Here is a 25,165-nt window from a genome sequence, read left to right as displayed (position 1 = left end):
TAGGTGCACCTAGGCCCATTTACTTGAGTTTAAATATTCTGAGGCACACCAGGCAGGCAAAGGATTTGAAACTATACAGTAAAACCGTTTCATGCATTTGTGTCTTAGGATTGCATATCCATCCCCCCGAGCCCCCAGTCCGCATCATTCATTTTTTCCACATGAGTTTTGGAGTTGTTCATAGAACACTGGTAATAATCTACTCTTCAAGAGTTTGCTTATAGTGACAACACCAATGGGACACACAGAACAGAACTACTTCATGGACAGGTTCTGTAGACTCTTACCAAATTGAGGCTCCAGTAAGAAAAACACCGATTTGCAAAGGCACAGTGGAGACAGGTTTAATGCATTAAATATAACATGAATCATTCACAATAACAAGTTTAGTGTTTCAGCGAACTTTTGTTAATACAACACAGTTGGTCACACAAGATACAAATGCTTCTGTTGATCTGTCTTGGCAACTCAGATACGTCAACAGTGCTAACAGTTTAACAGCTTTGTTCTCATCTGACAGAAAATAATGGCAGTTCTGCAAGGCAAATGTTAAACCTGACCGTATGTATTTATTAATTCCACAGTGTTTTGACAGATTATAGGGGATGGAACTCAGAGGATGCTGACACGCTCACTGAGGGCTTTCATCTCTGTTTCTTCGGTCTCAGGACTGTCACTGTGGCCAGTGCTTGGATCGATCAGGTGTGGGGGGTACTTCAGCCCCTGCTCGCCGGCGTACTGCTCCCACCTTGAGTCATCACTCTCATGCGTGATGTAGCGTTCCCCGATTTTGCATTCCAGCTCTCGTAAATCTAACCAGGTCTGATAATCCTGAGGAAGAAAGTGCAAAATATTACCATAGATATGATTAAAACTCATTTAAACACTCTTTCATTGTTGTCAGCTCCCACAACATATATGTTACCCTTTTTTCTTCCACTCCCACCGTGCTATGTCTTTCATCAGGCACCCTGAGGTGACAGCATCAGCACCAAAGCCATCCTATTTACCTGAACTGTGCAAATGCATACTGTTTACAGGATATCAGGCACCAGAAGGTGGGCAATTAATATTTGCAGTCAAACAAAGCAGAATGTTGGTATTCCTTTGGAATTTAATGCCTACAAATAATCCTTCAGTATTTCAGAGGATCGTTTTTCTAAACTTCTAAGTTCAGTGTGAAAATAAAATATTTAAGAGAGAACAAACACATGCATATGCTTTACATCTACCATGCATTTCTTTTATAAGTATTGCCTTGGATTTAAATATACAGCTTCCAAACAAGTACAGTGCATGACCAGGTGGGCATCTACTTGGATATTTATCAGGATTGCACATACAGATGCCTTTGAAATCTGGTCCTTGGAGTTTCATTTTGACCCTTCTTTTTTTGTCTTTTGTTTTTGGTGTGTGTGTATGTGTGTGGTATGGTGTGTTTCTCCCTTATCCAATTTTCCTGGTAGAGAAAGAGGTTTAGAAATACTAAATTGTTATTAAATCCTATGAAGTTGCATGCATTTTGGCAAACAAACTGGTATTATAATTATACTTTAAAAAATATGACAAAAGATTTTTATATATAGTATCAGAATCTTAAATACTTAGAAGCTTATTCAACTGAGAAAATATCCAGTGATTGATTTTTACCTGTAACCAAGGGTGACTCAAGGTCTTATCCACGCTATAGCGCTTTCTCATTTTTACTTGCAGCAAGTTATTGATAAGATCAATGGCTGAAAAAAATTTTTATTGGTAAAAATAGATGACATATCTGGAACATATGCATAATTCATTTATAGTTTATTCCACATCTGCTATTTCATACAGTTAAATGCAACACAGTGATAATAGATACTAGAACCTTAAGAAAATTCCCCTTGAGAATTCTAAAACCTTGGCCTTAATTTAATTTTAGATGCAAAAAAATGAATCGGAAATAATTGTAGAGGAAGGAGTATGAGTTCTTTGTGAGTATGATGTGAATTTCTCTTAGTCTAGTTTCTAATACATTTTTCTGAAGTAGGAGTTTTGTTCAAATATACATCATTTAAATATGTGTAGCACTAATGGCAGGATAAAACTAATATTCAAGAGAAAGCATTTACTAATTTTGTTACAAAATGTGTTTAAAGTTTGAATACACATAATGGGCTCCGTAGTCTTGAATTAAGTGACAGACATCTGGATGCCACATTTAAAAGGAAGAAAATAAAGCAGAACATAGGCCATGACTCATGATAAACTTAGAGCCTAAAAACCAATGGCCCAGTGGTGAAACACTTTTGTCTCTTTCTCTTTACTTTTAAAAATAATCCATGGGGCTTCCCTGGTGGCGCAGTGGTTGAGAGTCTGCCTGCCGATGCGGGGGACGCGGGTTCGTGCCCCGGTCCGGGAGGATCCCGCGTGCTGCGGGGCGGCTGGGCCCGTGAACCGTGGCCGCTGGGCCTGCGGGTCCGGGGCCTGTGCTCCGCAACGGGAGAGGCCGCAGCGGTGAGAGGCCTGCGTACCGCAAACAAAAAAACAAGACAAACAAATAAAAAAAACTATGAATTGGAATTATATCAGCCTTCATTGCTTTCGTAGGGAAGACAGGTAATCAACTTGTCTAACAATAATTCTTCTAAGAGGTTAGAATCACAAACCATCCAGCCTCATACTTTGCCTCTGACTGGGACTTCAACAGAGTGTAATTTAGGAAAAAAAGTGATTCTTCTAGTTATCTAGTCTACAAAGCATCTTACCCAGAGTACCATGTAACAGAGTTCTCACTCACCTTTCTGAAAACTATTATTTTCAGCCTATACCGTTAATTGTTCACTATTTATTAAATTCATTACCTCATGCTTCCCATTCATTCTTGGAATGACTTCCCATTTCTTTCTTTCCTGTTAGCATTTTCTTCCCCAAAAGAACTTGGTGAAATCTGCCAAACTAATGAAAGCATTCACATTCCACCAAAGAGTCCATTCCCTCCCTTAATCAACCCTGGTCATTAAGTTTCTTGAGAGATGGATCTTTCTATCAAAAACCTTTAACAGGTATCTGATAAAGATGCAAATTAACTCCCCAACTTCCTCAACCATCAAGTCCTGAATGAGGGGGCTTTGACTCCATTGTTTGGTCTACATCAGTCTGTGTGGTTCTGAAAATACAGTGTCACAGGAGTCCTGAGGCCACCTGGAACAAAGATCACTTTATTCCCTCAGAAGGAATCAGAATCCTTCTCGTTATCAGGCAAAGAGAAATGATTTTTACAGGCTTTTGGTAATCTAGAATTGTATCACTTTGATACTAATATTCCAAGTATTTGCCTGCATGGAAGGACTGTAGAATCAAACATCTAAGAATTGCTTGATTGGAGAAAGTAAATGTAATAGCACATGTTTAAATGCTGTCTATGCCCCTACACCCTTGCCTTCGCTAGGATACCTTAGGAAACACAGTATTTAGTACAATTTCAAATTCCAAGCATGTGTTCTCAGAGGGCTTTTGAAAGTATAGTTCTCTCAGTGAACTGTGTATTGGGCATGGGCTTTAAAACATCCATTCACATGATTTACTCACTGGTGTGTAAAGTGCACCTTCCATTCTTGCTGCTGTGAAGTCACACAGCAAAAATGGAGAATAAGGGGAGACGGGAGAATGCATGTGCTACCGTAAGCATGCCGCAAGCATTATGCTTCCCCACACACTGCAGGGAATAAAGACATGTTATTAATTCACTCCTTCTGCTTTGAATTCTATAATTAGGAAGGTAGGAGTACAGCAACTCGACAAAAAGTCTGGTTTGTGCCCAAATGAGCCCCAACAGTGAATCACACTGCCTAATGGGGAAGGAAGTACGGCCAGGGGAGAAACTAGATGTGTCTGAAGGGAATGGAATATGTGAAGATGAAAAAATTGCCCTGCTGAATGAAGCATATAATCACAAGTCTCACTACAGCCACAGTACACAGCTGACCTGAATAAGCACAGCAAGCCAATGACAAGTACCTCCGAGAGAAAATAGTTTAGGACCTAAGGAGAGAATTAGCGGGAGTGTGTGTGTGTGTGTGTGTGTGGGTGTGGGTGTGGGTGGTGTGGGTGTGGGTGTATCTGTGTATTTATAAATATATTTCATGGCTCTTGATAGCAGAAAACAGAAATAATTAACTATTAAATGTTGGACACTGTAGTTAAATATTGGGAACCCGGTGTTACTGAGAAAATAGGTTCATCATAGTGTTTGAGACTTCCATTCTACTGGTCACTGTTTCTGGAACTCCTAAAACATCCTTTTCGTTAATCAAGGCTCATACAACCCAGCATTAAATATACCATCCAAAATGCCTTTCACTAAGCTCACTTTTAAAAAGAGATTCTACTGTTGTTTTTTTTTTACAATATTCTTTATATTGACCATGTATATATCGCATATACGTATCATTCATCTGTTCATTCACCAAATATTCCTTAAGGAATTACTGTTGGCAATGACATTGGGAATAAAAAAAGGTAATGATAAAGCCCTGAAAAGCTCCCAATCTAATTGCAAAGGCAAAATATGCACACGTGTGTGCGCGTGCGCACACACACACACACACACACACACACACAACATGACAAAATGCACCATTTACTCAGCAATGGGAGAGGCCACAGCAGTGAGAGGCCCACATACCGCAAAAAAAAAAAAAAAAAAAAAAAAATGCACCATTTAAAATCTTTGACCTTTAATTAATATCCTACTCAAAGAAAAAAATGTTTTCTTTAGCGCTCCCTAAATATAAGTAGCTAGGGTCCTAGTGACTAACTGCAGTAGTCCAATCTATTTCACATCTCAACGGTGTTGCAGGATACCAGTGACAAGAATTCTTTTCTCCTATGTTGTGCCCAAAGTTGTCTTTTTATAACTTACCCACATTAATCCTATTTATGCTGTAGATGCAATGGAGAACTTGACTATTCTATATGACAGCTTTTTATGTTCACTAGCTCTTTTTCAATGTCCCTGTTCACAATGGACCAGAATTTTCCTCACAATTAACTGACAACTTAATTGTGATATTATTCATATAGCCTAGGATGGAAGGTTTTGCTTTTTTAAAAAAATTTCACATTCATATTCTTAGGTACTCCTAACAAACATATGAAAGTAGTTACTTTTTTTTTTTTTTTGCGGTACGCGGGCCTCTCACTGCCGTGGCCTCTCCCTCCGCGGAGCACAGGCCCCGGACGCGCAGGCTCAGCGGCCATGGCTCACGGGGCCAGCCGCTCCGTGGCATGTGAGATCTTCCCGGACTGGGGCACGAACCCGCGTCCCCTGCATCGGCAGGTGGACTCTCAACCACTGCGCCACCAGGGAAGCCCCAGTAGTTACTATTTGAATCTCTATTTTATATAAAAGGAAAAACTGAAACTTCAAAAGGTCATATAACTTGGTCGAAGTCAGACAGTTCCCAGGTAACAGTTGAGGTTGAAACCCAGGGTAACTGGCTCCAAAGCCCATGCTCTTAAATACTATGGCATGCAGTAGCCACATCATCCATTAGCTCATTATTATTAACCGATAATCTCAAAAACTAATTAAATTTAGAAAATTTCCAATAATGAACATTAAATTCTTCTTAGTCATGTTTCCACCATACTTTTATGTACATAAGTGCCTGGATTGATCTATCTATCTATCTATCTATCTTTGTGACCTTAGCTCAACATTTCAGCAAAGACTATTCTGAATGTGATGTGATCTCTCCTAACGAAGGGACTAATCCTCTAGCTTTCCACCACTTCCCAACTGAGTAAGCCTATCTGCTATGTATTAATCAAATTACTAGGAACCTTTTTTCAGGATAAGGCTTAAACATAGGACTTGATGACTCTCCAATAGATTACACGTCCAACTGCCATGCCTATTAATTATTCTTTGAACACACTCATAAATGAGCAATGTTTCATCCTAGGATATCCCATTCAGTCCATATGTTATCTTCTTCTCCAAAGGCTACTGTGGGAGATTTTTTTCTAATGTTTTATTATAGTTAAGAAACATAAGTCCTTGGTATTACTCATTCTACCTATCTGGCAGTAGGTATCTTATTGAAAAAGAATGCAATTATTCTGGAGTAATAGATTCTAAGTAAACTAATATTGACTAGTATTGGTTTTTAGTCATTTCCTTCTCAGTACCAGGATTTGTTTCTAAATATTTGCAAACTATTCATTTAATCATTCATTCTAGGATTTTGACAAGGACAAATATTAAGCTTCTTCTTGAATGATTACAGAATCCATTCTTTCCCCCTTTTAGAAATTCAGAAAACCCTGGCCTGTCTTAAGTATTCTGGTATCTCTCTCATTTTATCCATGATTTACTAATTACCCACAATGGCTCTAGGAGCACCTCTGTTAGCCTCTTCAATATGCAGTAAGTCCTGTTCCGAACATCAGTCATAGTTTACAGCTGCCATTGAGTGCACTCTTGTGATACCACTATTTCCCCCCTAGGTACGAGTTCCCAGCTGAGACTGCTATGGGTAACCCTCAAATGTAAAGGATCCAAGTTAAGGGAGGAAGGAAGCCAATAGCAAAGGAGCAAAAGGACTAGTAAAACTGGAGTAGCTACAGCAGTCCCAAGAGAGTCAACAACCAGGAAAAAATTCCAAATGGGATCTCAACTCCAGTTCCAAAACTCAAATCAAGACTCAGAATTCTGACCTAGAGGGAATCTGACAGGGTTTGTCTTTGAAACTGCAGGGTGGCTGGGGGCGGAGAAGGAGAGACAATGGGAAAGACAGATATGAAACTGGGCCATTCTGTGAACTTCTTTCAAAAACAAAGCAAAGGAGAAAGGGACGGTGGTCTGGCTGTGGGAAATAGGAAGTAAGGAAGGGGACTGCAGCAGAATGGGAAGTCAGAAGGAAAGGTGACATGCTGGCATGTCAGCAGAACAGGATACTAGCACCCAAGGCGGAAACTAGAAGGATACAGAAACTCCAGGTTCCCCGGAGCACCAGGAAGATCTGGAGCCCCAGGATAAAGAGATATTTGGGGAAGCAGAGTTTGCCGCAAATTCCTGGTACCCCATACTTCCTTCCATAAATATAGCAAAAAGTACATATCCCAATACCTGCCTTTCATGAGGTCAAGGTTTATTGCTACACAGTGCTGGATTCTCCAGTTTGGGGCAATAAGCAGATGTAATTTAAAACAGCTGTCGTTGTACCTAGGGCCAACGCTGTGCAGGAAAATCCTCCATTCTCTGAGTTATATTTTTTGTTTCACACCCTCCTTTCCTTATTCTCTCAATTTGAAGAGCCGCTTCTCCACCCCCAAAGAAAACAGGAGCAAAATAGGCAGTGGTTAGTTCCTCCTTCTCTTTGCAGTAAATATGATGGCAACTTTTTCAGAGAGTGGTAGGATTATTTTCTGATTCTACTTGCCCATTTACTCTGAGAGTTAGCCTTTCTAATATTATTCTGAGAGTTCTGTTCTCTTATTCATCCTAAAACTCAATCCCTTCCTTCCATATTTTTAATAAATTGTCTTAAGGCTGAGCTCTCTGAACACCTCAAATAGCTACATTCGGGCAATGTGCGAAGTCTTTCCTTTTTCTTTCTTATTAGAAAATTTTAAACAATTGTATGGTTCAGATTTTTATTTTAAAGAATCCCCTCTCACATAAGCACAGTTTTGTGTTTTCTAAAATGTCTCTGGCCATGGATTTATATTAATGTTTCCTATAAATTAAAATAAGAGCAAAGAAAATCTGTTTTATGACGCTGTTTTTTTTTGCTACAACAAATTCTTGGCTAACAAAGTTACTTTTCCCCTAACTTCCTGTACAGCAATTTCTCTTGTTGCCCCATCAACTGAGAGACTGAAATGTCAGGAAAGTGAAGAGAAAATTTATCAAACTTCTTTTTTTTTTTTACCAGAATGGGACTTTCAGCAGATGCTGGGATAGCTGAAGTTCTGCATAAGTATATATGAACAAAAACAAAATTAAATGGTATACGCAGGTGCTGAGGGCTTTACGTTTTAATATGAAAAGAAACGTTCCATCGGTGTTAATTGTATGGATTCTATTTTCTTAGGGTGTCCAAATTCAGAATCATCTTTGAAATTGTGGAAACTATATTGCAGTCATTCTCCATTTCAAAGCAAATACCATGTGTATGGACAATAGGTTCTTAGTATGCAGAAGGGACATTTGCATGTGTCATAGCTATGGCTAAACTAAACAGCATCCAAAGCTTGGAGAAAATCCTACAGAAAGAATGGAACTGGACATATGTGAAGACATAATAGGACCCTCAGGTCACACCTCTCAGTCATCTTCCATTTTTCATCTCTTTTTGGCCGACAGGCTTGCAGGATCTTAGTTCCCCGATCAGGGATGGAACTTGGGCCCCTGCAGTGAAAGCACTGAGTCTTAACCCCTGGAAATTCCCTCATTTCCCATCTTTCATCTTAGGTACCTGCCTGTCCCCCCATTCTCCCCACTAGATTTTAGCTCTTTTAAGGTCCCACAGATTGTGTATTCATTTTTGCACAATTTCATAAATATTTAAAATCAAATGCATCATTTAATGTATTAGGAAAATGCTTGCTAAATAGCATTTGATAGATTGAATACATTAATTAGAAATTTAAATATCCATTTTCTCAACTCTATGTTTTAATAGCCCCATTATGTGCATATAGTTTGTATATTTTGGCTAAAAATACTCCTGGATGGTAGGACATCACACGTCTACAAACGGATCACAGGATCAATGACTTTCATCAGAAAATCAGAATAATGCTGAGAGGATCTGCAATACAGATCACATTTACTTTACAATGTTTATTTGACACAAGAGAAATTATCTGTGAAACCCTGGGGCTGACCTGTTTTGTCCAGACATGGTAGTTTAGAAAAAATTGTTTTTTTCCGTACTGTCTTTTGTCCAGCTGCAAATTATTGAGGTACAAATTTTCAAATTAGAAACCAGGTCAGAACTATCACTCTAGTGATGGAGTCTTCATCTGTCACTACCGAGCTCCTTGTTTGCTTTTTTCCCTTTCCATTCTGCCTCACTGCCTGTCACCCTGTAGGCTCAGTACTTCTCCCTTTGGCTTGATTCATGCTGATGGTAAGTTATGTGTTTATTTAAAAAATCGTTTTGCAACCCTTCACATTCCAGCTCTCAACCCAGCAAGCTGTTGCCCGGCAACACTAAGTGGGACGCTCCTCTCAGGGGCTGAAACCAGAGGCTGCCGGCAGCAAACAAGGGCGCTGGGAATCATCATCTCACTCGTTCCTGAGTCAATTACCGCAATCCAATGAAGTGCAAGACCTTTAGAGGCTCAAGCAGGGTCTTTCCTTTCCCAGTTCTTTCCTCTGTAGAAAGTTATTCTATCATTGGGTAGTCCTTTGCTTTACATTCAGTTTAATTTCCGCCTGAAGACTAGAAAGACAATCTTGGAAATCATGAATTGTTTAAACACAGCATACAGCAGCCCCCAAACTGATGCCAAATTGATTCAAAATTTAAAGTCTAAATTAAAATATATTTATATTAGTTTAATGAAGTTTGGGGTGAATTTTTTTTTTTCATTTTCACTTTGGAGGGGTTTCTGGTTTTTTTTTTTTTTTTATGCTGATACTCAAGCCAAAGGTCAAGTGAAAAATTGTTAGGGGCCTCCAGGTGTTGGTAGTTTTAGAAGCACCTCAGGTGTTTCTAATATGTGTTCCTAGGGTTCAGAAAGGCTGTGCTAAGCAGTGCGTTTCAGATTTTTACACCCATATGAATAATCTAGGGATCTTAAACTGTAGATTCTGATTAGGTAGGTCTGGGGAGGAGCCTGAGAGTCCCAGGTGGAACCTTAGAGCACATTTTGAATAGCAAAGGACTAGGGGTATGAGAACATTGAAAGTAGTTAAAAACTGGTTTAATGTTGTTCAAAGGGCCCCAGAATAGATGGATATAAACATAGAGAAGGCCCCATCTTGTTCAGTATTCTGGAACGAAGACAATAGAAAGGTTTCAGGATAGCTTCTACTCAGAGGATGCGGACAGGAAGAGCAAACAAGTTGGATTACACAAATAAGTTCCAAGATAACTATATACATATATAGCTATACTGGTAAGATAACATTTAACAGGGACAAATGAAACAGGGTTCTCTATTTAGCTACCCCCCCCCTCCGAAACCAAACCAGTCTAAGTACAGAATTGAAAAATGTGGCTTATCAACAACATTTATAAGAAAAAATTCAGGGTCCTAAATGCACAGTAAACTCAACGTGAGTCTACATTTTATACATAAATCAAGTGTTATTTTATGCCATGCTAAAAGAAATGTGTTCTTTATAATGAAGGAATGGTGGATTCACGTTACTCTCAGGCTCATTGAACCCTGAGTCAGAACAGTTTTGAGGTTTGATTTAAAGAGAACATAAGGCTTCCCTGGTGGCACAGTGGTTGAGAGTCCGCCTGCCGATGCGGGGGGGCATGGGTTCGTGCCCCGGTCTGGGAGGATCCCACATGCCGTGGAGCGGCTGGGCCCGTGAGCCGTGGCCGCTGGGCCTGCGCAGCCAAAGCCTGTGCTCTGCAACAGGAGAGGCCATGGCAGTGAGAGGCCCGCAAACCGCAAAATAAATAAATAAATAAATAAAAAGAACATAAAGAGGGGAGTGTCTGGACCAGAGTGAACAGGTGGTTAAAGAAAAAACTCACTGCCCAGGAGAAGAGAAAGCTTGGGGTGACATGATGGCTGTTTTCAAACCTCTGAGATAAGCTTTTCTTTGGAAAAAGGATTGGGTTTGTTTCTACCAGTGGGTAAAAACCCAGAGACATTTTGTTCATTGTGCTAGGCTCAAACTGAGAAGAAATAGGGCTCCTCATGAAACTGTACATTTTCTATTACAGTAGCAACATAAGAGTATTCTGGATAATTGCTCAGTGGATTGGTATTGTGGAGCAGTACAGGGGTAGGATAAGATTTTTAATATTCTGTATTTTGAAATATTATTCTGTGTTGTTATTGTGAAAGAAAGCAAATTTACAGGATATTTAACATTTGTTGTTCCTATATCCTGACATCTCCACATGTATTTAGATGTCATATTTCAACTCAACTAGGATATACATTCAGAAGTGAAATTTTATTGTTATTATTGGGATATATAGGAAACATTTCAGTTTGGAGCACAAATAAACAGCCAAGTTTTGAGCACTTATAATGCCAATGTTCTGGCTAAAACTTCTTCAGATCAGTTTCTCTCTACAAATTATCATTTTTTAGGAAAAAAATCTAATTATATTTTATTTGCTATCAAAGGTTCCTTACCTGGTGGGACACCTTTTCAGATATTAACTCATTTGGATTTTGAAATATGTATGTGTGTGTATATATATAAACACATACACACATACATATATTTAAAAATTCACTCTACTAAGTAGATATCATTTAAACCACTCTATGTCTTTGGCTCATAATTTTAAAGTTCCTTATTACTGAACAAAAAGCATACTCTTTTTCAAAAAAATTAAACGCAAGTAATCCTAGAATTTCAAATAGAGGTTGTTTAAAATGTTAAAACCCAGTGGAAGTTGTGACCCACATCATTCACTATAGTTTATCAATCATGATAGAATCTCATGGTACCCAGTCCAGCATTTTTAAGTACTTTACTGCCTAGTCCCCTTGCATCTCCTCCATGCTGTTATGTCTGACAGTGGTGCTAATATGTTGACAAATCAATCTATTCATTAATATTCAGCAGGCTTGCTGGATCTGCAAGGCTCATAAACTGTTACAAACACAGTTTAATTTTTAAATGACAATTGTCTTTCTTTTGTTTCTCATACCATTGGATTTCTGGGTCTCATCTACCCGAGGCTTATTTTCAATAGGGTTATTTTTTGTTTTGAACAATATGTAGTGAAAGAGGGACCTACAGCTGGTTCCTTTTCATGGCAAAGTGCTACTTCCAACTTAAGTGTTTAGCGTTCTGGAACACTGTTGGATTTTGAAAACATACCATGTGGTAATGGTGCTAGGCTTTTATTTAGCTTTGCTTTGTGTTTGTACTGGCTGTATTTTTCATCTCCAATTTCTGGGGGAAAAACGCACTTGTGACCAATTTTATTTGAATTTACCACATTGAATGGCAAAAAAAAAATAGCTTTTAAAATAAAATTTAGATGCTTGGATAAATTTAGTGGTATATTATTACAGCCATTCTATGCCTTGGGATGCCATATATTCTGCACTGAACATAAATGTCAGCAGAGGATTGAGACCAAATGGAAGAATAAACTACAGCTGCACTTATCAGGGGAAAGAAGCAGCAGAAATATTACCATTGAGACTGTTGGATCGTGCAGTGGAAAAAAACCTGTGTCACGGGTGTACCATCCCAAGTTGATAATTTTGAACTAAAGATAAGTTATAGGATTAATGCAAGGGCATTTCCTTTTCTTTTTTTTTTCCTTTTCACATATGTCAAGGCTTCATGTCTGATCTTAATTCTTGATTATATCAACTAACCATGTGACTCTGAAGCTGAGCAGTGACAACACAGCAGGTGAGATGAGAATAGGTGCTTCTTCAGACTTCACCTGCAAGCACAGAAAATGATCTCTGTCTGCGGGGGTCGTGGGCTCTTTGTGAGACAATTTCTGAGGTTGCCTCTGTGTTGATTACTGCCTGCTTGCCTCCCTAATGGCGTATAAAGGAATCTCAAAACTCAGAAGGAAAAAATAGTAATTTATCCAGCGATCATCATGGTCTATCACTAACCTTCCTCAAATTTACTGTGTATCTCTAATTGAACACATCAATTCAATCTGATGGTGGAAGTGTACTTTTACTCTAACAGAGGCTTTCCCATCACTGCAGGTTTGTCATCATTCTCCTAGTAGGATGATTTGCACTGAAGCAAATTATACTTCACCTTATTAGCTATATAACCCACCTCACATGGTTACCTGTGTCATCTCTCTTCTCCTTCTAAGAATAAACTCTTGGGTAAAAAATGCTGTATAAAAAAGCCATTTATAAAATAGAATAATTTAAGATGTGTTAGGATCTTGACCAACTGAAGGAATGTAGAAAAAGAGAATTAATTTGACTCTCACACTTGCAAATTCTCCTTTGTGTGGGCAAAGCAGGTTTAGAGATTTAAGATTACATCTTCATCTGCTCAGTCACCATGCAAGAATTGGTATTATAGAAAAGGAACTATAACCCCCTAACTCTCCAGTAATATTCACATATAAAATAGTATATATATATATGTGTATATATAGATAGATAGATACAGATACATAGATAGAGTTTGTATATTTAACATGATAGACAACTTTTAGACCAGGTGTGCAAAAGTCACACAAAAGGTTGTACTCCACTTATTCCTGGAACTTTCTTGCACTTTTGTTCCTTATTATTATTTTTTACAAAAGTGTCATATGCACCTGGTAAAAGATCTAAATCAATCAGTAGGAAGAGTTCAAATTGAAAGATAAAACCTAATATCTCATTATTAAACCTCTTTTAACTATGTAAAAAATTTATTCTGATTACCTCTACACCTTAAAAAAATATGTGCAGTATCATTTATGCTTGATTCACTAACTTTAAGCTATTCAGAGTATGGATGAATGCCAGTCTGTGAAATGTTTATTAGTTTACAATGAGATAAGTATAGAAAGTGAGACTAAGTCTTTGGAAACTTTCACAGCATCCTGACATTGCTGTCACATTTTTATTATATTTCACAAAGTACTGATCCATATGTTTGGAAATTAAAATAAAATAAAACTGGTCCTTTATCACATAGTTTGAGAAGAACCACCTTAAAAACAAAATAAAACATTGATTCTCTTCCATTAAGGACAATGAATCATTCATTTCAGCTTTTTCTACCTCATTGTCCTCCTTTATGCAATTAATTTAGTTACATTAAATTAATGTACTGGCTACTGTTGTAATTTAGAACAGTGCCTGGTGCACAACACAGGAGATATATATATATATATATATATATATATATATATATATATATATATATATATACATATGTGTATATAAAACATTTATTCAAAAGGATTAACTCTATGATTAAATTGTATACTAAATCATGCATGTGAATGTACTGGGCTGGCCAAAAAGTTCATTCGGCATTTTCCGTACAATCTTACGGGAAAACCCAAATGAACCTTTTGGCCAACACAATACATAAGCCAATCCATTCACCTCGGCAGAATCGGATATCAACTCTGTGCAAGTTACAGCTCTTACAGCTCCTTTCACCTCTTCTCTGTCCTCCTTTCCAGTGTGAAAGAAGTTTCACTATTTACACATCCTTTTGCATAATTATAATGAAGTCAGATATGCTTGGTCTACAGGTTCTCTATAATTTAAAATTAATAAGCAATATGTGGAATAATTTATATATAACTATTATGAACTATAGGATTATAACTCATACCCCCTATAGTCTATAACCTATAACCCTACAACCTGTAACATCAAATTTCTACACCTATGCCCACTCAAAGGAGAATTTTCAAGTGTTAAAAGGATTCTCTCTTCCTATATTCCCTTAATCGCTCAAAATCATGACACACATGTTAGTTTCTTCTTTATTACACGTAACTTTATTACAAATTTTTGCATTTCCTGGAGTTTCTTTTTTCTTCTTTCATCTCGACATAGGAAGCTTGTCAAGAAGCTTTTTCTTATTTTTTTTCTTACTATTTTCATGGAAGTCTATATTGAAATACATTCAACATTTGGAACAAATTACACGTCCTGATATTAAATCTGATAAAGAAAATGATGTGGATACAAAAAAATGTTACGAATGAGAGGAATTTTTAGTTCATCTAAATTTGAAACTTACTAAAAATTTTTTTAGAGCACTGTCAGCTGTCAGGTCTTTCAGGGGATCAGGGCTCCCGAGCAGTGTTTTAGAAAGTGTGTTCCATGGACTTCTTACAGTCTCAGAGCAAGATGGCAGTTTATGGGGGTTGAGTCTGGGAATCCCCATTATTAACTAGCTCCTCTGATTAACCGCTGGCATGCCAAAGTTAAAAACTGTCTGCTATATATTTAGAACGAGACAATTAAAGGTAGTTTAAAACGAGCCATGATCAAGGAGGTTCTTTGGCAAAATTATTAGTAATCCCCTACCTTGCAAATATTCCTGTGTTCTATTAGGTAGTTTTTCCACTTCCTGTTTCTAAGCTCTACATCCCTGTTACCTATTTCTTTTCTTTTCTTTTCTTTTCTTTTTTTTTTGCGGTACGCGGGCCTCTCACTGTTGTGGCCTCTGCCGTTGCGGAGCACAGGCTCCGGACGCGCAGGCTCAGTGGCCATGGCTCACGGGCCCAGCCACTCCGCGGCATGTGGGATCTTCCCGGACCAGGGCACGAACCTGCATCCCCTGCATCGGCAGGCGGACTCTCAACCACTGCCCTGCTTACCTATTTCTTAAGTTATAGATTGATACTTGGTTGCAATTTTCTGGTTTTTTGGCCATGTCCATCCAGGATTCACCCTTATTATGTACTAGATGTGACAAACATGGAGGACAACCTGGCCTATCTCTTGTTATTTTGGAATTGCTAAAAATGCAATGAATGAAGGGGCATATTGGTACATGATCAAATAAGGTGCAATTCTCTTTAGTTTCATCTGATTATCTAAAAAAACGTTTAAATGACAATGGACTGCCTGTTCCAGAAGATGAAGTAAATCTGCCTAATCAAGTAACTATTTGAAAATAGGTGAACAAGTCCTTTCAAGGAACTGAGAAATGTCATAGCCATCCTATGTGCTGAGGACTAAGCTTAACCTAGTATGAGATAAAGCTGGAGGTGAGAGCAAGGCCATGTCTAATTACTGACAGGTAGTAATGGATAAACTGGATGGTCAAATGGCCATCAGATAGTCACAATGATGAAATGAAACAAAGTACAACACACTGCCTTAGAATGAACTGAAATGTTCTCAAACTCCTCCTTTCCCATGATTACCTAAAGTCTCCTTTTGTGCAATTATTTGTAATCATATGATTCATTCTGGAGTGTTTTATTGTATACATGCATTTTTATTTAGTTATATATGTATAGCAATATATAATTTATACAAGTATTTAGTTATATATATAACTGTGATTAAATATGTGTTTAGTTACATACATAATTATATGACTGTATGTATGTGTGTAGAACTAAAATGTATATATACAGAGAGATCGACTGATCATGTAAAGTGATTGGAAATAGTGTTTAACACATTTAAGGTAATCTAGTTATGTCAATCACTGTGCTAACCACTTTCCAGTGCAATTTCATTTAATACTTAAAGTAATCCAGTGAGTTAGTAACTAGTGTAACTATATTGCAGACAAGAAAACTGAGACCTGGAGGAATAAGTAACTTGGTTGAGGTCACCAAGATGCTGAGTGGAGGCAACTCAGGTCTTTATCACAACATGATCCTGTTTCCCTCTCTTTTTAGACATTATTAAAAATTGTGTTGCTACACTAGCTCTAAGCTAGTGAAAACATATTAAAAATTTAATGTGACAGCATGGCTAAATCCATTAGAAAGGATAATCAGGTAGCTGTAAATGCAATGAGTAAGAGCATCTGCTTTGGAGCAGGCTGACAAGATTTGCACCCTAGCCCCACCCAGGGAAGCCACTTAACCTTCTATGTCTGCAGTGCCTCATCTTTAAAATGGAAACAATCATAGTATCTACTCAAAGGTTGGGGACAATTAAATAAGTTCATATATGTAAAGTGTGTAAAGTAGTGCTTGGCTACAGTGCAAAGGTTATAGAAGATTAGTTATTCTTATTTTTTTCTTTCAAAATTTATTTAATTTATTTAATTTAACTATTACCATTTTACCTGTAACATTTGCTAAGTTAAATTTTCCCCAATTTTTTTCTCATTTTTCAAGTCATGCTTTAATTCACAAAAAAATCTATTTTTATAACGGACATCTGTTAATGCTTTTGTGTTTGTTTTTAGCCTAGTATCTTTTCCCTGCAGGAACTTCCTCTCTCCAACCTGGAGGGGGCTCTCCATCATCCACAGTGCCAATCAGAGCCAGGCTCCTGCAGTGACAATGTGATTGTTCCCAGGGTATTACAGGATTTAAGGGCAGCCAATCAGTGCCCCTTTCAGAGACTCTACAGCTACTGACAGATAATTATGGTTCCATTCTGAGTCATGTACAATGGGTAGCATGTAAGCCTGGAGCTGCTGGGAGATCACTTTGTACCACATGAAAAGCCCACCTGAGAAGGAAGTCATCATAAAGTAAAGCAGAGGTAAGAGAGAGAAATGTGACACTTGAACTATAGGATCCAGATGAATGGAGTTCACCTTCTGGACTTCCCTAGTTGTGTGAGTCAATAAATTATCTCTGTCTAACTTAGAGATAAGTTTCTATTATTTGCATGCGAGAGTCCTGATTAACTCACTGATAAATTATTAGTAAGCATATCTCTAATGCCAATACTCAGCTTATTGTATTATAATAGCAAGAATAATTAATGAGTTTAAAATATTCCCTATAGGTTGCTAAATAGCAAGACATTAGAAATAAGCACCCTTTGGTGTGCAACAATGTATGCTGTAAAGAATGGAGAGAAACCAATGATTTCAAGTCCAAGCCCTACCACTGTGTGACCTTAGGCAAATTATTGAACCTTTCTGGTTTCTAACATAGAGACTTAATCAAGTTACTTATTAGAGAACTGCTGTGAGGATCAAATCACACAATGATAGCTCAAGCACTTCAATATATAGTATTATATTTTACTGAGTCCATGTCTACACTAACAGAAAAAAAAAAAAAGCACGATAAAGGAATTTTCTCTTCCTGACACATCTACGTACGTTACAAAGACCTTACAACTTTCTTTTATCTTTTGCTTTTTCATGCCAAGAAAAAAAGTACAACTAACAATTTTTCTGAAGAACACTTGGGAAATGTGCACATCAGTTTGCATATAATTTCTAAAATTATACAATCAATTCTTGGTTACTTGCCAGAGCAACTGCTTAGCTTAGTGTTCTGCTATCCTTTTCCTAGATCCAAATCCTTGGCTCACCCCACACCTGCGTTCTATAAATGCCTTTCCCATCTTTTATCTCTTTCAGTCTCTATTACAACTTCATTATATGGGCAGGAATCATTACCCTGTTTTACAGATGAGAAACTGAAGCTCAGAAAAGGTAAGTGATGGCTAATTAGAATGGCAGGAAGTACAACATCACAAACTGCTTCACTGCTGATCCTTACCTTTGATTCAGAGTCACTGAGGTGCCTAGATGTTTACTTCCTTGCATCTGGAATTTTAGTGGTTCTGGTGTGGTTTACAGTATCCTGAGACTGAAAATTCACTAATTTCAGTTGTGACCACCCTTGGCCCGATACTAGTTTGCTTGTGTATTCATCAGATCCTACGTGCTTAAAATTATTTGGTACTGGCCCTGTGATAATATCTAATCAGGAAATTATTAGTTCCCGAAAAGACAGTGGAATAGAATCTGGGCCGGTAATTACTTTTGTAACACCTCAGCTAATATTATGACATAATTTAATTCGCTTTCCTTTATATTCAATAATACACCTCTGTTCGTACACCAGCAGGTAGGTAACTCATTTGCCATCTGAGCTTCATTTAGCAAATAGTACAACTCCTGTGCCTCAAAGGCAAGGATGAACTAGAAAAAGATACTGAGAAGAGAGGCCAGTTAACCCCCAAACTGATACTTGAGTCACTTAGAAGAAGGAGATTCTACCTGAGCTGGTTTCCACATCACTTTGTCTGAGTGGCAGGACATTTTTAGTGCTTAGACATATCTATAGCCAAGTAAAATGTGTTCTTTCTGGTCAAATATAAATGCCCCTTGAATAATCCCATGTATTCCCTCTTTGTAAAACGCTGTATCTCTTCCTTTTCTTTCTTCAGTGACTGGCCTAAGTTCCATCTCCCCTGAAAATGCAATTCTGACTAGTCAAGTCCACAGTGATTCTCCCTCCTCTGAAATTGGAGACCCTGATTTTATACCAAGCTAACAATTCAAGGAAATAAATGATCATTTTCCCAAGTTCATATAACTCATCTCCCCAACAAACTTTCAAGGGCATTTTATGAAAACTTGAAGGATATTTTATGTTTTGCCCTTTACATTCATATTACTTATGCATGTATACTGTGGTTTCCCAACAAGAGTTTCTTGAGCTATTGATATCTATGCCTCTGGTTTCTATTACTAGAGATAATTAAACATTCATAATCTATAGCTTCTATCTACACAGAAGGCCAGCATATTTCCGAGAGTGGGCATCATTTGTTCCACTACTGCAAGAAAAAAAATTTTTAATGTGAAGGTTATTTTCTTAATTTCCTATTCTTGCATAACAGGAAAATGTATGACTGGCTTTAGAGATATTTCAGATTTGCACTGTGGTAACAAAATCAAGTTATCCTACTGGATTTCTAGATTATAGATATCAAACATACCAAACATACCTGTATTTAAAGGTAATGTTCCCTGACAAGGTTAGGTCACAAGGTTATTTGATAATTCTCTCCTTTCTGCCTCCTGGATGAGAAAAAGAATTACACTTCCCTTTTTTCTATTGAATTAACCTAAATATTTCTTTAATCCTTTGGCTACATGGTAGTTCTTTTTAAGGTCACAGATTCCTTCAAAATATATCCACCTAGCTATGATTTACAACTAATTAAATGATGTTAAAGGTTGTTGACAAAATCAAAACTACAATGAGGTATCACCTCACACCTCACACTCAGAATGGCCATCATCAAAAAGTCTCCAAATAATAAATGCTGGCGAGGTTGTGGACAAAAGGGAACCCTCCTACACTGTTGGTGGGAATGTAAATTGGTGCAGTCACTATGGAAAACAGTGTGGAGGTTCCTCAAAATACCAAAAATAGAGTTCCATATGATCCAGCAATCCCACTCCTGGACATATACCCAGATAAAACTATAATTCGAAAAGATACATGCACCCCTATGTTCACAGCAGCACTATTTACAATAGCAAAGACATGGAAGCAACATAAATGGCCATTGACAGAGGAACGGATAAAGAAGATGTGGTATATATGTACAATGGAATGTTACTCAGCCATCAAGAACAATGCAATATTGCCATTTGCAGCAACATGGACGGACCTAGAGATTATCATACTAAGTGAAGTAAGTCAGACAGAGAAAGACAAATACCATACGATATTACTTATATGTGGAATCTAAAATACGATACAAATCAACATATCTACAAAACAAAAACAGACTCACAGATATAGAGAACAGACTTGTAGTTGCCAAGGAGGGGAGGGGAGGGAAGGAATGGGCGTTTTGGATTAGCAGAGGCAGACAATTATATATAGGATGGATAAACAATAAGGTCCTACTGTATAGCACAGGGGACTATATTCAATGTCCCGTGACAAACCATAATGGAAAAGAATATAAAAATGTATATATATGTAATGTGATATATATAGATATATAATGTGTATATAGATATATAATGTGTGTGTGTGTATATATATATATATATGTATAGCTGAGTCACTTTGCTGTACAGAGGAAATTAACAAAACATTGTAAATCAACTATACTTCAATACAATTTTTTTAAAAAGGTTGCTGCCAATAGTAACTCAAAGCTCTGATAATAGATGGATTGTGCCATTTAATATGAATGTAGTCTAAGAACTAATTGTCCAAGCAATTTATACATGCTCTTTTCCAATTTCTGCACCACCACGTGCAATAACAGGTATCAAATAGATATTTATCTTGAATGTATTTGCCTCTTTAAGTGGTGGAAAATCTCAACAAACTTAGAGCTAGATGTTGCCTGAAAACTAAAAAGGAAGCAGGACCAGTGGTTACAGAATGTACGCTCAGAACATCTGGGTATAAATTCTGGCTCTGCCACTTACTAGCTTTGTGATTTTGCAAAGTGGTTCACTTCTTTTGATTCAGTGTTCTCACTTGAAATATAGATATAATAGTTAAACCTATCTTCACATTTTGTGTGTGTGTGTGTGTGTGTGTGTGTGTGTGTGTGTGTGTGATTTAAATAAACTCTAAAGCACGTTCATGAGGAAGTGCTTTCTTTTTCTTTTTTTTTACGGTACGTGGGCCTCTCACTGCTGTGGCCTCTCCCGTTGCGGAGCACGGCTCCGGACGCGCAGGCTCAGCGGCCATGGCTCACGGGCCCAGCCGCTCTGTGGCATGTGGGATCTTCCCGGACCGGGGCACGAACCCGTGTCCCCTGCATCGGCAGGCGGACTCTCAACCACTGCGCCACCAGGGAAGCCCAGGAACTGCTTTCTGAAGAATGCAGTGAGCCATTTTCACTGCCCTGACTGCCCCACCACTTCTTTTAAAACTATCTATCACTCTTCCTTTAAGAAGGAATTAAAACTATCTACCACTCTTCCTTTAAGAAGGAAACATTTATTAAGAAGAATTTAATTTTAAATAATGCAACACTGCCAAGGTAATCTATCCTAAAAAAAAAGAATCAGAGATACATATAAGAAATTATACATAAAGGTTATCTAACACTGAACAAATAGAAATAACCTAAAAATATAATAGCGGGCAATATGTATAAAATATTATACATGCTCTAATGTCAAATACAGGAAAACAGTATACAAAGAATGTGGTATACTAATATATGTAATGTGACAATTAAAATATCAATATCATGAGGTTCTTGTGCCCATAATAAGTTAAAAGTGCTTAACATGGAAATAGGCATATAGTAAATAAAAGAGTACTGTTAGTAAAGATCAAGTATTACCATTATATCAATGTGTAAACATTTATAAGTTCTAAGGAAATACACCAAATATTAACAGTTTCTCTTTATTTCATTTACCTTTTAATGTGTATTTCTCAATTTCTCTATAATACATATACTTTTTACCAGTAGATATTTTTGTCTCCATTTCCTTTACTGCTCCATCCACCTCAATAAATTTGTGCCCCTGCCTTAGTGGGCAATTTGCAATAAGCATTTATCAATTTAAAAATTCACAACTGAATTAATAATATAACACAATGATTAAATCATTATCACTTTTGAATGGAAGATATTACCTTCATGAGAGATTTCCTTCCAGGGATTTGGTGGATACATGAAAGCTGCATTCTGGATTTGGTCGTGGATGTCCTCATCTTCATTAAATGGGAATGTGCCACTTAGGCTTACATAGATGATGACCCCAACAGACCACATGTCTAGAGAGCGATTATAGCCCTTGTTCCTTAGAACCTCAGGAGCCAGGTAAGCTGGGGTACCCACCACTGACCTCCGGAAAGACTTCTCTCCAATGATCCGGGCAAAACCAAAATCACAAAGTTTCACCTGTTGATAATAATGGTTTGGAGATATAGTAAGGTCACAAACTGTGTGTCTTAGTCCACAACTGCTAAAAAACAATTATAATATTTTACATATATTGTATGGATTTCTCACGGTAGAATAGCTATTTTCCATTTTATGTACTTGAAGATAGTGGTTTAGGTACTGATACAAAAGTATGCTTTTATTCATAAAAATATCATCTAAACATTCTCCTTCCCTCCTCTGTAAAACCAGAGATAAGTGTGAAAATATGTATACACAGAAGTGGGTAATAGTGTTTTACCAGGCAGGAAAACATCATGCAAACTGATGGATTTAACTCAAGGGCTTATGATAAGGAAAGGTTGAAGGATAAGCACAAGGATGCATCATGCCATCCACAATATTCCTCAAAATTAGCTCTGCACGGACACCTAGCCAGGACCTGAGGGTATCAGGGAGCCAGGGCAGAACAGCCACCTCAGTCACTTCAGATGTGACAGCTCCTGGGAAGAGATCCAGTTGTTTTGCATCCTCTGAGTTGAGGAAAAGAAGAAACTTTTTTCCTTGCCCCTGAGAACAACACTGAACTGCAATATCTTGCCTAACATTAGAGAGCTGGTAGCATCCCTGGGACTCTTAAGTGTCTCCCTCTTAGGCCAATGCTCCCAGCATTGACCTAGTGCTGCCAGTTCTCCAGGATGTCCACACGACAGAAGCAGAAGCCCAATGAGAGGCTCAGTGTGCATTATTAAGGCAGGCTGAGCTGAGATGCAGAGCGACAAAGCTGCAGTCCCCACAATATAAGAAGGGTAACAAATGGATGAAAACAGACAGGTGAGACTTGAAACAAAGGTTTTGAGGAGAAAGGGTGACAGAATGCTGCAGGGGAACCAGTGATGCTGTCGGCTGGCTTTTTTGCTGAGAGGCTTTCATACTTGCCTGAGGGAAAGGATCAGCTGATGCTAGCAACACGTTTTCTGGTTTGAGGTCACAGTGAACAATATTTTTAAAGTGTAGATGACGCAAAGCTACAAGTATCTATAAAGGAAAAAATCATCAAAATCATTTTATTTTAGTCTAAAAGTTTATTTCAAAATGTTTTCTACTAGGACATAAATTTAGAGGGTCAAGAGAAACCTCAAAATGAATGGCTGAGTTTCTTTATACTCCAGTTCCTGAAATGAGCTAGATTAATTAACACAGCAGGTTTCTAAGGAAACTTTAATGGAAAAAGTATCATATTATGGTATCCATATAGCAACCAAAACAGGTGTAGATAAAAGAATTCAATGATATCTAACAAGGATACATATTCCTGAATATTTTCAAAGAATGAGGACTCAAGTCACTGTGCATTTAAAAATTTCATGAGTAGTTTTAATACATGAGCCTGCACACACATTATTCATTTGGTACGTATCCTGAACGCTGGATGCTACAGATATAAATTAGAGAATACGATAAGCCACTGCAACTTTTTTTTTTAAGTGTAGTTTAGACTGGGGAGGTAGGGACTAAACAACAAGGGTAGAAAGCTCTAGGTAAACAGTGATAACATTTGATATTAGATATTACCTTTTTTTTTCTGACTCTAATTGATTTCTTACCTGAGTAATTAAAAACTTCGTTATGTGCTCTGGCAACCTGCCCTTTTCACTTGACAAGATCATCTCCAGCATGTCTCCATGGAGTTTTTCCATAACAACAAACACTCTTTCAGGCGTCTCAAACATACACTCCAAATTTACAACACCAGGGTGATGAAGGTTCTATTAAAGATAAATAAAGCACTTGAAGAAAATGAGTTTTTTGATACTGTTTGGCAAGCTCACTGATTATACAAAACTGTTCACGTTTAAAGCTGTGGAGAAACCCACACTTAAGATTTTTAACACCTCTAAATTCCACATGTGCTGCCTTATATTTTTGAAATTCTAATGTATCCAAAAAATACATCTTTACTTTCTGTGCATAGTGAATTTTTTTTTCTATGCTACAAATCCAAGTTCCAGCACAGTGAATTGCTAATTAGGTTTTAATTAGAATACCATACTGAGAAATCTGTAATTTCTTAGGATCATCTCCAATATTAAGCATACTGTCCTAAATAAGTTTACTAGGCCATCTCTACACACTTCGTAGAAATTTAAGGTAGACAAGGTGAAGTATGTTCATGAAGTACATCTGACTGCACTGATGAAGCACGTTAGTCAAAACCTTTTGGCACTGCTCTGCTCTTGGAGGCTGCTCTAGTTTGCTCCAGAAGCTCTTACACAGAGTAAAGACCCCCATGAAAACAGAAAAGAAATGATTATTGAGCCCTGTTTTGTTCAGGACACCATGCTATGTGGTAGTGCTGCATGGTTCTCAAGCACTCAATAAATATTTCCACAATAAAGTAATGGCCAATAATGATAGGCTGAATTTGGCTTGACAGGTTGTCACACATGTCAAGTAAAGTTACTTTTAACATTAGATGGGCCCTTGTAATGATGCTTAAGTCTGAATGTTGGTCTGGGGTCATCAACAAAAGCCTTTGATCATTTGACTTTTAATATTTTTTTTCTGCACATGACAACAAAAAGTCCTAACATTAAAAGAACGATTACATATTCCACTTATATTTCAATGAAAAATGGGGAAAAAAATCATCACGAATAAAAACTACCAAAAGAAAAAAATAGGGACTAACTTTAATGTGCTAACAGCTGAACAGGCAGAAGAAATTGCATCCTTTATTCTAGGGGAAAAAAATCTC

General features: G+C 37.6%; 1 protein-coding gene across 2 annotated transcripts in view; it reads right to left on the bottom strand.

Moving 5' to 3' along the window:
• Nucleotides 1-328: 328 nt before the first annotated feature.
• Nucleotides 329-25,165, bottom strand: part of PRKD1 (protein kinase D1) — a 332,872-nt gene continuing 308,035 nt past the window's right edge. For both annotated transcript variants that reach the window (XM_065870973.1, XM_065870974.1), the window contains 5 exons: nt 24,015-24,176; nt 23,347-23,445; nt 22,158-22,425; nt 1,651-1,736; nt 329-831 (listed from right to left, as the gene is read on the bottom strand). In XM_065870973.1, the coding sequence (XP_065727045.1) occupies nt 613-831; nt 1,651-1,736; nt 22,158-22,425; nt 23,347-23,445; nt 24,015-24,176 (834 nt within the window). In that variant the 3' untranslated portion in view covers nt 329-612. The remainder of the gene's footprint in view (nt 832-1,650; nt 1,737-22,157; nt 22,426-23,346; nt 23,446-24,014; nt 24,177-25,165) is intronic.

The sequence above is a fragment of the Phocoena phocoena genome, chromosome 2 (genome assembly GCF_963924675.1).
Source record: "Phocoena phocoena chromosome 2, mPhoPho1.1, whole genome shotgun sequence".
Classification (NCBI taxonomy): Eukaryota; Metazoa; Chordata; class Mammalia; order Artiodactyla; family Phocoenidae; genus Phocoena; species Phocoena phocoena.
Note: the sequence above shows the minus strand (reverse complement) of the source record. Positions and strands in the feature narration are given on the sequence as shown.